Source organism: Artemia sp. Qi Xiang Cuo, chromosome 4 (assembly GCF_049724085.1).
Source record: "Artemia sp. Qi Xiang Cuo chromosome 4, ASM4972408v1, whole genome shotgun sequence".
NCBI classification, from domain to species: Eukaryota; Metazoa; Arthropoda; class Branchiopoda; order Anostraca; family Artemiidae; genus Artemia; species Artemia sp. Qi Xiang Cuo.
Window position 1 is genome coordinate 54,568,038 of NC_142797.1, and position 12,997 is coordinate 54,581,034.

Sequence of the window (12,997 nt, forward strand, 5' to 3'; positions counted from 1 at the left end):
TTGCAATTTTGGAAAAACCACATTTTACCTTAATTTTCAGTTATCAGTTTTGTTTATTGCTTTACTTCTGAAAATGCAATTCCTGTTATTTGAGTAGAATTTCAAGCCATATTGATGTTTTTTTTTCAGAATTTAGGATATGTATTTGCATAGCCTATCTTTAACAACCTTATAAATTGGGATTGAGTAAAGTTGTGAAGCTGAAAAAAAATTGTTGAACTTCATTTAAGCAGAAGATCTATTTGCAAGGTTTCACTTTTCAGTCAATATATACAAAATCATATTATTGAGTTAGGACTAAAGTGAATACACCATTCAATGCCTTTTTTATGCTGATTACAAATATAATAAGCATTTCTATTGGAAATGAATTTCAGCCCCCCCCCCTATATAGGCTATACCTAACCTAACTGGTCAATATCTACAAAATCATATTATTGAGTTAGGAATAAAGTGAATACACCATTCTATGCCCTTTTTTATGCTGATTATGAATATAATAAGCATTTCTATTGGAAATGAATTTCAGCCCCCCCCCCCCAATATTGGCTTTACCTAACCAAACCCAACCGAACCCCAAATTGGCCTCTATTGGGGGGGGGGGGCTGAAACTCATTTCCAATAGAAATGCTTATTATATTCGTAATCAGCATAAAAAAGGCATCGAATGGTGTATTCACTTTTGTCCTAACTCAATAATGATTTCGTAGATATTGACCACCTAACCTAACCTAAGCCGGAATTAGTCTAGATAGGGGGTGGGGGCTGAAACTAATTACCAATAGAAATGATTATTATATTTATTATCAGCATAAAAAAAGGCATCGAATGGTGTATTCACTTTAGTCCTAACTCAATAATAGTATTTCGTATATATTGACCCACTTTTATAACACACATATTTTTGAAGGTTGTCAAAGGTCAGGACCCTCTAGAGGAAGAAGGAGTGGAGGTAGTTTGCCTACTTCAAAATACCTTCTCAGGACATACTTTGGCCTGTAGACCCATCCCTGAAAGTTGCATTTTCCAAGCCTAAACCTTTCCAAGATAGCCAAAAGTAGAATTTTACCCATAGCCTTGGGCACCTGAGGGCTTAGCCTAACTTGGGCTCTGAATTCGTTGCCATAGTAGGCTAGCCTATAACTTTACAAGATGTTAAAAATAACCACATCTGGAAATTTACTATCGCACACAATATACTTGTAGGAAAAATAATTCCAACTTACTTATTTAGGCTATACAGCAGCCTGTATTTCTCCACTCTCTCAGGCTCAAAATGCTCTTCTGTTTCTTCAGTAGAAACACTGAGTATTAAATATGCATAGTAAGCACATGAGCCAACTGTAGAAATAGTTCCCCTTGCCTCGCATTACTATGGTAACTTATTTGTTTATTATATGTTATTGATGTAACACTGAATGTTAGTTGTTCTTAATCTTTCTAGTATATCTGTAGAATTGACTATGACCTTTCCAGTACGTGAATAGAGCTTTCAAACTGTAAGTAAAAATGGGTTATGCTGAAGAAGATTCTAATAAGATAAGCTCACGTGAAAGGCGGCGGCAAAGAAAAAACAGACAGGATAGTGAAGACGAAGTAAGTGAAATAGACAGTGAAAGAGAGGAGAGGAGGCAGAAAAAAAGCAAAAGAAAGAATGATGAAGACAAAGAACATTCTTCCCCTGATCGTAGGAAAGACAGGAGTAAAAAAGACAAAAAAAGAGATGCAATTTATGGTGAAGAAAGAAAAAAGGCATATGATAATGAAGGTTATGACGATCATGATCGAGGAAAACCAATAAAAAAGAAACGACGAAGACGTGATGAAGGAAAAGTGTCAACAATTGAGCTAAAGCATTTTAACGATTCTTCACTTAAATATGATGCCACAAAACAAGAAATGAATGGAGATCTAAGTCAATATTTTAAATCCTTCTTTGAACCTGAATACAGTGACGATGTGGCAGATCGCATTGCATATATAAAGAGAAGAGTCTCAACATCACATCAATGTTATAAATTCTTTTTAAAATTTTGTCGGGTTATACAAGGACTGCTAGCTGGGATGTGTCTATGGGAAGTAGTTGTGGTAAGCTGTCAGTTTTATTATAAACGAAGGGAATTACTACTGCAACCAATTGAAAATGCAGAAATTAGAATATATTTTATGCACATTAAGTGTTAGTTGATAAAGAAAGTTCCGATATAAGACTTACAAATAGTTTAGCATAAATTAAAAGAAAAACTTTAAAGAAATTATTCAAAAATAAAGCAAGCAGAAGATGAGTTTGTAAACTATTCTAAGATAAATTTCATAACAATTCGTGTTGTAACTATACTTTCAGAACTGCTTAAAAGGCAGATTGAGAGATAATAGTAGTATCTCTAAATTTTTGAAACGAACCGTTGCACTCAATATACCCTGACCCTCTTTCACAGTTACGTTTTTGGGTTATATGCTTGATCATATTTTTTTTTTGGGGGGGGGGATCCGAGCCAATGTGATTCTCAAATTTCTATTCACTGGAAAGAGAAACAATAAAAGATTTTGGAATAAAATTTTTTTATTTTTAAGTTAAATTTAATGCATGACAATTAAGATTTATCAAATCTTTCCGTATTGAAAAAAAAACCTAGGGAGCTACAAAGAGATTTGTCCCTAGGGCTTTTTTTCGGCTATCAGTGGCCCCGCTCTTTGGAATATATACTCAGGTAGAAATGTAAGTGCTTCCCGCTTCAGAAAGTACTTCAAGAAAGCCACAGTACTAAGAGAAGAAACATATTTTATGACAGCTTATAAAAAAATTTGAAGCTGATTGTTTTCAAAAAATTCAGCTTAATAGTGTCTGTGTGACAATAAATATCAACTGTGTTCTATTCGTTATAATCTATCCATTCGGAAGTAGAGAAAAGTGATAGCTAAGGAAAACGATCTGAAACATCAGTTATTAATATTTGAGATAACAAATTTAATTTTCAGTTAGGCACAAATGATGCTTTAGCCACTTAGAGGTTAAAAGTGAGTAGCTTTTGTGATTTTGTGATTTATGATTTGTGGTCATTCTTGATCAATTGAAATCTCACATGCACTAGATTTAAACCATGCTAAGATTTTATTTCGCCTTTCACTTTTTTAAAAACAGTATTTTTAATTTAGTTAAAAATTGAGGATTTTTTAAAGTACTACATAAATAAACATAATACTGCAGTTTCTATCAAATGTTCTTGGAACTCCACAAATATATAAAGTCAGTATAGCAAAACCTGAAGTCTTCCGTAGTCAAAGTGCTTAAAGAAAAGAACTATTATGCCAAACAAGTTTGTACTGTGGATTTAGTTTTTTGTGCAACTTAAGTTTGAGATTCAGGACAGCACCTTTTCTTCAAAGAAAAACGCAATACTTAATGAAGGCACAAATCATTGACAGCTAGAAACAAAAATGTAGAGTTCGAAAAAACACGAATGAAAAGTTAAACTAGCGATAATAAAATATAATTTTAGATTAGTCTACTTTTATCTTATTTCTTGAACCTCAGTGTTCCCATTTCAAGATGCAAGCTGACCAGATTATTTTATTTTATTTTTAAGGATTATTTTTAATTTTCCTTGAGGCACATACAGGGCATTTTTGTGAAATCAGTTTTGTTTTGCTTATAAAGACTAAAGAAGGGCTGATGTTGCCGAAGAATATTGTATTTTAAACCCGGGATATTTTTCATTGATAGTCATGATTCTTTTTCTCTGAATCAAGATTGTGGCGCCTTATGATTGATATTCATCAATCTCATGAATGGCTTGTTCCAACGACAATTTTTATATATTTATTTATTTTTAAACCCGTCAAAACAAAAAGCAAGAAGACAGAGTACAACATAATAAAAAAAAAGTACTTAAAAGCACTACATCGACACTACTACCACAAGAGGGACGATCACTCGTGCGACAGCCTTGCGTTAAAATTGTCGATCTGTTTTCTAACGGCCAGACATGGTTTTGTAACTTTATAATGAAGGCTAATATATGAGTTACACGTCCGCAAAGGTAGTCTCAACAAATACTTTGCATAACGAAAGTAGTAGGATCAAATTTGCTTAATGTCAGATTTCTAAAGCATTCTACAGAAAGATGCAATATACAGAATATGCAGCAGCGCAGTTGCGTTATACAACCTAAATAAAATCATGCGATTAAAACGGAGTTTGTTGGGCACAATGCTACCATATGACGCCAAAATACACTTTTGCAGGGGGCTAACTATGAGCGAGTGGACAGCTCTTAGCACGGAAGTCTCGATAGGGAGGCCCAAATAAATTAACGAAGACACTGGCTTAACGGTAATACCACCAAGTCTAATACATCATCGAAGATTTTAGCTTTTTCTCTGTCTGCGACGAAAATCGTTGTCGCGTATGATAATTTTTCACTCAGCGAGAGCAAAACTTGATTGAGCTCTCAAAACGATGTCGTCTTTAAGAAATTTTTAACCACTTTTAATCAATTTTTATCGGCCAGTAGAAGTTTTTCGTCGTATATAAACTATAAAATGAAGACATATTTGTAATAAACTCATACTCTTACTTTGAGAAATTAATAGATACTTCATAAAAAGCTGCTATTTTCCTAATTTATAGTTTCGAACTTCAGAATTTAATCAGAAATACATGAACTTGTTTACTTTAAGCTAATTCGAGTATCTAAATTTTCTTGCCAAATAGAACTAATTTCAAAACTCAAGTAGAAAATACTGATTTTCTTTTACTGAATATTTAGAGTTGAACGTTTTTTTTTTAGATTTATGGAGGAGGAATGCCAAGCCTCGAGAGCTTTATAACGTTCTACAGCCCCATAGCTGTGGCTTTTCAAGCAACATATAGTGTTTTCATAGCACTCTGTTTGGTCTTTATTGGAGATAGGTATTGTATTCTCAGTAAATATTTGTGATTGCCAGTGGTATCAGGCTCCATTCCACTGAAAACAAAAAGCCCCCCTCCTAGTCAATAAGAGAGGCTGATCTTTCCGTATAGTAATCATTTTGATATAAAACTATAATTTTATATATCTACATTTAACACTGTGTGTATGTAAGGCAAGGATGTATACAGGATTTTTTCCGGGGGAGGGGGAGGGTTAAAAAAATCTAAAAAACACTACAAAGTTTGTTTATATGCATGTTTGGTACGTTTTTACGAGTCAGACAAAAACTTTGGGGTGGGGGGAATCAAAACACTGGAGCCCTCCTCCTTGGATGCCGCCTAGATGTAAGGCCATTGGAGCGAATAAATTTATGCATGTTGGATCAACATATGTTTTTACCATGTCCTTTTTACCATGAAAAAATTGCGTTTGGAGGTCTTTTCATTCACACAAAGGGTGACATAATATGAAAATATTCGCTTTAGTAAATTTAAAGGGTCTACGGCTTTTAAATCGTTATCTTTCAAATTATTTTTGCTTGAGGCTCTAATCGCTCTGAAAGAGTTAGTCTGTATTTGCCATTCAATTTTCTTTATTTTTTCTTTTTGAGGTGGCCTTTAGAGAGGCTCACACCCACAGATTGAAATTAATTTGTTTTCTCCTCCAATCATACTCTTTAACATATGATTCTAAGTTTTAGGTTGTTAAAACAGGTTTTATTTTTCCATGCAAACATCCCTTACGGATGTCGAGCCCTTTCCACTTTTTAGCTCGTATTTGCAGTATATGCTGACAATACTGTACAAATTCTGTTGATTTCAAGGCTTAATTTTGAAGTTCTGACTTTAAAAATTTTTCTGATCGTTTTAACAGGTTAAGTACAAATGCACTTACACTCCATCTTCTGCATGTTCCTATTTCGAGCCTATTTGAAATTTAGTAGCGAAAACCCTTTTTATATCAGGAATCTTTTATTTTTTTCTGATATTTAATACTGCATGATTTTCAAATTAAAGTCTTTCTAATGAAAAAAATTTTGGTTTTTGAATTAGTGAGACTTCTTATTTAATAAAGAAAGTTTTTTTGTGCCAGGAATCTTTATTTTTGACCTTTAACTCTTATAATATCCAAATGAATGTCTTTTAAGTCTTTTTAATTTTACTACTAGAGTGTTTTTTTAAACCTAGTTTTCTCGCGTTAACATTTTATGAACTGTTTTATCTTATATTTTGACGTGGTACTTTAATACGAATTTTTCTATGGATCCAGAAGGAGGGCTGTGTGAGATCAAGAGCGTTGGAATAAGACTAGAACAAGACTTGAGCCAGAAAATGGAAGTCGTAAGGGGTGAAAAGATGGCTAGAGCCTTACACCGTCAAGACAAGCCGCGAAACAGCATAACAGAACACAACAAATCATTACTTTTAAACCAATTTTATGACAAATATTTTCTTTTGTGCTTAATATTGAAAATAAACATTAAAATTATAGTAACATTTTGAACTGATGAGCTTTTAGCAATTAATATCATTATACATCAAATATTCAGTTTAATTTATTAGCACTTTTTAAAGTTGTTCAAGACGAATATAGTTTCACTACAAAAAAGTGTTTGGGTACTGCCTCCTTCCTTAATTGTAAATAAAAACCTAAAGCCTACTACGTCATTGGCGCATCACTGAAAAATTAATTATTTTACAAATATGTTCTTTTCCAGTTCTTACAGCTTTGAAAATAAAAATAAAATTACAGTGAAATTAATTCTTGAACTGACGGATCTTTCAACAATTAATGTCATTATACATCAAATATTCAATTTTATGTTGTTTATGCTTTCCAAGACTGTTCAATATACATATAGTTTTCAGTAACGTGCAAATGATGCAGTAGGACTTAGACTTTTATAATGAGAGAAGGAGACGATACCCAAACTCTTGTTTATAGTGATTTCTGTTAGTTTCAAGCTTCATTTGCATATTCAATTTAAATTTCACTTGTTTTAAGATTTATTTATTAGTTTACATTAATATCTATTGTATGTTCGTTTGCATTGTTAGTTTATTTAATTTCTGTTCGTTTTAAGTTTCATTTATACTTCAATGGGAAAATATTTTGTTTCATTTTAAGCTTGATTTTCATATTCAGTTTAAGCATTACTCGCTTACAGATCTATTGATTCATATATATTATTACTTGGTGTATGTTTTTTGCTATGATTGTTTATTTAATTTCTGTTTTTTTTGGGCTTAATTTATTATTTAATATTAGTTTCTGATCGTTTTAAGTGTGAATTTTGACAGGTATTTGTATCTGCTGAGCTTAAGTTTAAAATGGCCTTTACTCTTCTTTAAAAAACTTATTTTTAGGAAAGTTTTTTTTTTAATCAATCTTTGTTTGTTTTTGATTGCAAAAATTTTCAAGTTGTTAAAAATTCCTTATTTCAAAATCAAACTTGAAAAAAAAAATCAAATGTTCATCAAAGTATCAAAACTGGTACCAAAGTGACAATATCAAAGTCAAAAAATTGGTTTGTGTCAACCTCGGAGTTTTTATTATCAGATGTTTGAACTATTTTTAACAAAATGGCTATCTAATAATTTTTATCGGATGGGTTTGGGGAAAACGGGCGTGGGGGGGATGGGGGCTAATAAACCTTCGGTCTCTTTTGACTCTTTAAAAGTGAACTAGAAATTTCTATTTTCAATCAAATGAGCCCTCTCTGAAGTTTATACGAGCATCCCTTCTATATGAACCATAGATATCCCCAGAGTATAACGGGGTCCGGGGTCGACCCCGGAGTTTTAATAGCTGATGGTTAAAATATTTTTAACAAGATGGTCACCTCAAGTTTTTATCGGATGGGTTTATCCATCCGTTAAACCCAAAGGCGTGGAGGGCAGAAGTGTCTAGCTGTCCTCCGATCTTTTATCACTATGAGAAAATGAACTACAACTTTTAATTTCCATTCAAATGAGCCCTCTCTGAAGTTTATACGAGTATCCCGTTCATAAGAACCACACGTGACCCCAGAACATAGCTTACAATGCCTGCCCCCGGGCCCTGGGGGAATGTGTAAAAAAAAGGCTTTTTGAAAAAGGCCTTTTTGAACTCTTTGTGGAAAAGCCTTTGTGGATGACAGATCATCAAAGATTGTTTCAAACGACCTTCCATCCATCTAAGGCCAAACGAAAAGTGGGTATCCCTCAAACAAGGTGGAAAGAGGTTGTAAGGAAGAATCTAATAGAAATTGGAACATCTTGGGTGGAGGGAAAGAGTAAAGCTTTGAATAAACTGGGGTGGAGGAGAAGCATGTGCAGCTATGTTGGCGTCAGGTGGCTGAGTGGTGAAGTGAACTGCTGTGACGGACGAAAGCTCTTATTGCAGAGATGAAAGTTCATTTTGTGCAATTATAATTATGTTGCTTAAACAGTGAATACGGTAAATGAGCTCTTTTATCGAAGCATTGTTCTGCAAAAGTTAAGATTTGATTTAAAGAGTTAGATTTAAAGAGCTGATATATTATTATTATTATTATTATTATTATTATTATTATTATTATTATTATTATTATTATTATTATTATTATTATCATTATTATTATTATTATCATTATTATTAGCATTATTATTATTAATTTATTACCTGATATATTCACATTCAGGGTAGTTTTGGGCATTATATTAAAAATGAACAGGAATAGAATAATAAAACAGAGGTTTTTCTCAAATGAAAATAAAGAGCAGAATTTAAATTTTGAAACAGGCAGAAATTATTCTATATATAAAGTCCCCCTCCAAAACCCCCGCTCATTAAACTAAAGTTTTCATTAGTATGTTGCAAGCTTTTATGAGTGCAACAAATGTGCAACCGATCGCTGTTGAAAAGATATAAACTAAACTTTGTATTCCTTAAAGCAAAGACATAATAATAAGCTCTTCTATTCTTTAAACATCAGAAAAATATTTTCTATTCCATTCCAATCGCCTTTGTGCAATGGCAGTCTTTTTTAAATTATTGGAGGCAAAATATAAACTTTAACTTAAAGATTGGGTCGTACAGGAGGGGGTAGTTCCCCTCAGATACAAACTATTTTTTATTCGTTTTAAGTTTCAATGTCGTTCTTTACTTTCATTCGAATTCTACTTTTTTACTTAATGGCAACTTTTTCGGAGCTGTTACAGCGCTCAGCAGCAATAATCTGAAAAATGAAGATTTAAAAGCCTTAGACCCTTTAAATTTACCAAAACCAATATTTTCTTACTATGTCATTTTTATATGAATGAAAAGACATACTATTTTTTTAAGCATGCTATTTTTTTAACGTACAAAATCCATTTTTTCTAAGTAATATATTACCCACTAAAGACTTCTTAAAAAGTATTTCTCAGTAGCCGAGAAAAGACTAGCGAATCCCATTAGATTATTATTTAATTATCTAGCACTAGCTATTTGTGCCTTTTGGTGTCATTTCTGATAAGCACGAAAAAGCTACTGTTATAATATTCATCGTCGAAACATTTAAGAAGAGATTTAACACTCTCTAGTTGTACATTCACCCTCCCACTCCTTTGTTCGATTTCCCCAATACTACCTGGACATTGAAACATCGCAGAAAGTCGCGTTAAAGCTTATTTCAAAGCTAATGCTTACATCTATGTAGATAGCATAAGTTTTATTTGACAACACCGTCGTAAGATGGCATAAGGCGCTAAAAAAGAGACTTTTTTTGTCTTGTATAGTTGAGACCTCCATGTTCATATATCCTTAAACGGCTACTCAAAATCTTTCTCTAGATCGCTTCCTCTCTCAATCCCCTAGCAACGGAAAATTAAAAAAAAAACATTTCGACACTAAACTGTCTAGTGAAAAAAAAAAGTCTGAAACAAATTCAAAACTTATTCAGGATGAGTGATAAATACTGTTTTCTTTTTATCTAAACTGTAAAAGTAAATTAAAAAAACACACTTATTTAGGAACTTAGTAAACGAGCATGAAACCCTGTTTTTGCGAATTGTTATTCTTTTTGCAGTGCTAGCAGGCCACAGAGACACCTTAGAAGTGTCAAATCAAGCATCCAGGTGGAATTTCGCAATTATGTTTTTACTTCACCTCCCTATCAAGGTGTGCATTAATTGCACATTTTATTTTAACTTTAGACACGTCCGTCAATTATGGGGCGGAGGAAAACCATTGCTCTCTGAATCTGCAGAATTTTTGTAAATTAGTATAATGTACGTAATCAATGTAAACTATTGTAAATTTTGTAAATTAATGGTAAGTTCTCCCAAAATTTCTAAGTCCAAGAAGTAAAATTAAAAGAAATTTGCTTTCTTATGAGCACTAGAAACCACAATTACCTCTTAGTCAAGCTTTCTAAATAGTCTAAAAAAGATAAGGATTAAATAAGAGGCAACGCTATAGCGTTGCCTATAGTAAAGACCATACGGCCCCAATGTTTTATTATTATTTTTCCCCAGAAGCACTTCATATGGAAAAGGTCGTCGTAGAAACTTCAAAGGGGGCTCATTCGATTGGAAATCGACAGTTCTAGTACCCTTTTTAAGGGTCAAAAGTGATTGGAAGGCAACTTCCACGCCCACCAGTTCCATCCAATCAAAATTTTAAGATAGCCATTTTGTTCAGCGTAGTTGATTTCCATATAGAAATTACGTTTTTGAGGAGGACACTCACCCACAGCCCTCAGGGCAAGGGTCGTAAGTTATGCCCTGGGAGCATATAAGGTTTTTATAGAAAGTTTTGTCGTAGGAACTTCAAAAAGTGACTCATTCAATTTGAAATTCAAAGGGCTAGTGCCCTTTTTAATAGTCAAAAGTGATTGCAGGGAAACTAACCCCCCTCTCACCTCCATCTTTTCCCCAAACACATCCAATCAAAATTTTTAGATAGCCATTTTGTTCAAAGTAGTTGAAAATTCAGAAAATTAGGTCTTTGATGATAACAACCCCCCCCCCTCCCCCACCGACAGCCCTCAGGGTAAGGGTTGTAAGTTAAGCCCTGTTGGCATATAAGGTTTTTATAGAAAGCGTTGTCGTAGAAACATCAGAAAGGGCTCAATCGACCTGAAATTTAAATGGTTTTTAATAGTCGAAAGTGATTAGAAAGCAACTAACACCCCTTCCACGCCCACCATTTCCCCAAACACATCTAATCAAGATTTTGATATAGCCATTTTGTTCAACCTAGTTGAAAGATCTGGAAATTATATGTTTTAGCAGGACAGTCCTCTCACAGTCTTTGTGGCAAGGGTTATAAGTTATGCCCTGGGGGCATATATGGTTCTTATGGAAGGAATACTCGTATAAACTTCAGAGAGGGCTGATTTGATTGGAAATTGAAAGTTTTAGTTCACTTTGTAATCGTCAAAAATTATAGGAGGGTAACCAGCTTCCCCCTCCCAAAAAAAGACTTTTTTTCCCAAATACATCCAAGAAAAATTTTAAGATAGCTATTTTTTCAAAATAGTTCAAAGATCAAATAAAGAAAATTCCGGTGTCAACACAACCCCCCTGGGCCCAGGGGCAGGTGTTGTGGGTTATGCCCTATTAAGGCGTTGTATATATTAGGCGGTGTAGTTATATTATAGGTTATAGATGATCGTATTAAGTTCAAAGAAGACTCATTTGATTGGAAATTGAAAGTTCGAATTCACTTTTTAAGAATCAAAAGATATTGGAGGGCATCTAGCCCTCCCCCCCCCCCCCCCTTACGCTCTTTTTTCATCAAACTCATTCGATAAGAACTTTGAGATACCCTTTTCTTAAAATAGTTCAAAGACCATATAGCGAAAATTCCGGGGTCGACACAGCCCCCCAGGGCTCGAGGGCAGGTGATGTAAGTTATGCCCTAGGGGAATTTATGGTTCTTATTGATTGGATTCTCGTAAAAACTTCAGAGAGGGCTCATTTGATTGGAAATTGAAAGTTTTATTTCAGATTTTCAGAGTCAAAAGAGATTGGAGGGTAACTAGCCTCCCCCCGTGCCTTCTTTTCCCCAAATGCATCCAATAATAATTTTGAGATAGCCATTAATTTAAAAATTGCTCATAAGTCAGATAACAAAAACTCAGTTGCTGTCACAACCCCCCAGGGCCCGGAGGCAGGCATTGTAAGTAATGCCCTGGGGGATATATGGTTCTTATGAAAGGGATACGCGTATAAACTTCAGAGAGGGCTCATTTGATTGAAAATTGAAAGTTCGAGCTTTTTTTATAGTCAAAAGAGATCCAAGGGCTGCAAGCCCCCCCCTCCCACCCCCACGCCTTCTTTTTCCAAACCCTTCTGATAGACATTTTGTTAAAAATAATTCAAAGGTCGGATATGAAAAAATCCGCTGTCGATACAACCCCCCAGGGTCCAGAGGAAGGCGTTCTAAGTTATTCCCTAAGGGCACGTATAGTTCTTATGAAAAGGATACTCGTATAAACTTCATAGAGGGCTCATTTGACTGGAAATTGAAAGTTCTAGTTCACTTTTTAAGAGTCAAGAGAGTTAAGCGCAATTAGCCCCCCTCACGTCATTTTTCTTCAAACCGATCCGCTACAAATTTTGAGATAGTCAGTTTTTTTGGAAATTGTTCAAGAATTAGATAACAAAAACTCCCCCCAGGGCCCAGGGTATAGGAGTTGTAAGTGTTGTCTTGGGGGCGTCTATGGTTCCTATGAAAGGGATGCTCGTATAAACTTCAGAGACGGCTCATGTGATTTGAAATTGAAAATTCTAGTTCAATTTTTAAGAGTCAAAGATTTCCGAAGGCAACTAACCCCCCCCCCACACACACACCCCCTTTTTTTACAAAAGCCCATCCGATAAAATTTTTATAATAGCCATTTCATTAAAAATAGTTCAAAGGTCAGATAAGAAAAATTTCTGTGTTGACGCAGCCCCCAAGAGCCCGGAGGCAGGCGTTATGAGTAACGCTCTAGGGACATATACAGTTCTTATGGAAGGGATGCTCGTATAAACTTCGGAGGACTTATTTGATTGGAAATTGAAAGTTCTTGCTCACTTTTTAAGAGTCAAATGAGATTGGAGGGCAACTAACCCCCTCCCCCTCCCCGCCCTAAA

General features: G+C 34.3%; 2 protein-coding genes across 4 annotated transcripts in view; one reads left to right on the top strand and one right to left on the bottom strand.

The window, feature by feature from the left end:
• The window catches only part of Elo68beta (Elongase 68beta), a 141,510-nt gene that overhangs the window by 49,677 nt on the left and 78,836 nt on the right, over window positions 1-12,997 (bottom strand). Inside the window, exon 2 of one of the 3 annotated variants that reach the window (XM_089088416.1) lies at window positions 1,227-1,497. The gene's annotated coding sequence lies outside the window, so the exon portion shown is untranslated. Of the gene's footprint in view, window positions 1-965; window positions 985-1,226; window positions 1,498-12,997 lie in introns of those variants that run through there. The other 2 variants (XM_089088417.1, XM_089088418.1) reach the window with 2 other exon arrangements.
• Window positions 1,440-12,997, top strand: part of LOC148953246 (uncharacterized) — an 87,780-nt gene continuing 76,222 nt past the window's right edge. The window contains exons 1-2 of the mRNA XM_089088415.1: window positions 1,440-2,088; window positions 4,791-4,912. Of these exons, the coding sequence (XP_088944541.1) occupies window positions 1,510-2,088; window positions 4,791-4,912 (701 nt within the window). The 5' untranslated portion in view covers window positions 1,440-1,509. The remainder of the gene's footprint in view (window positions 2,089-4,790; window positions 4,913-12,997) is intronic.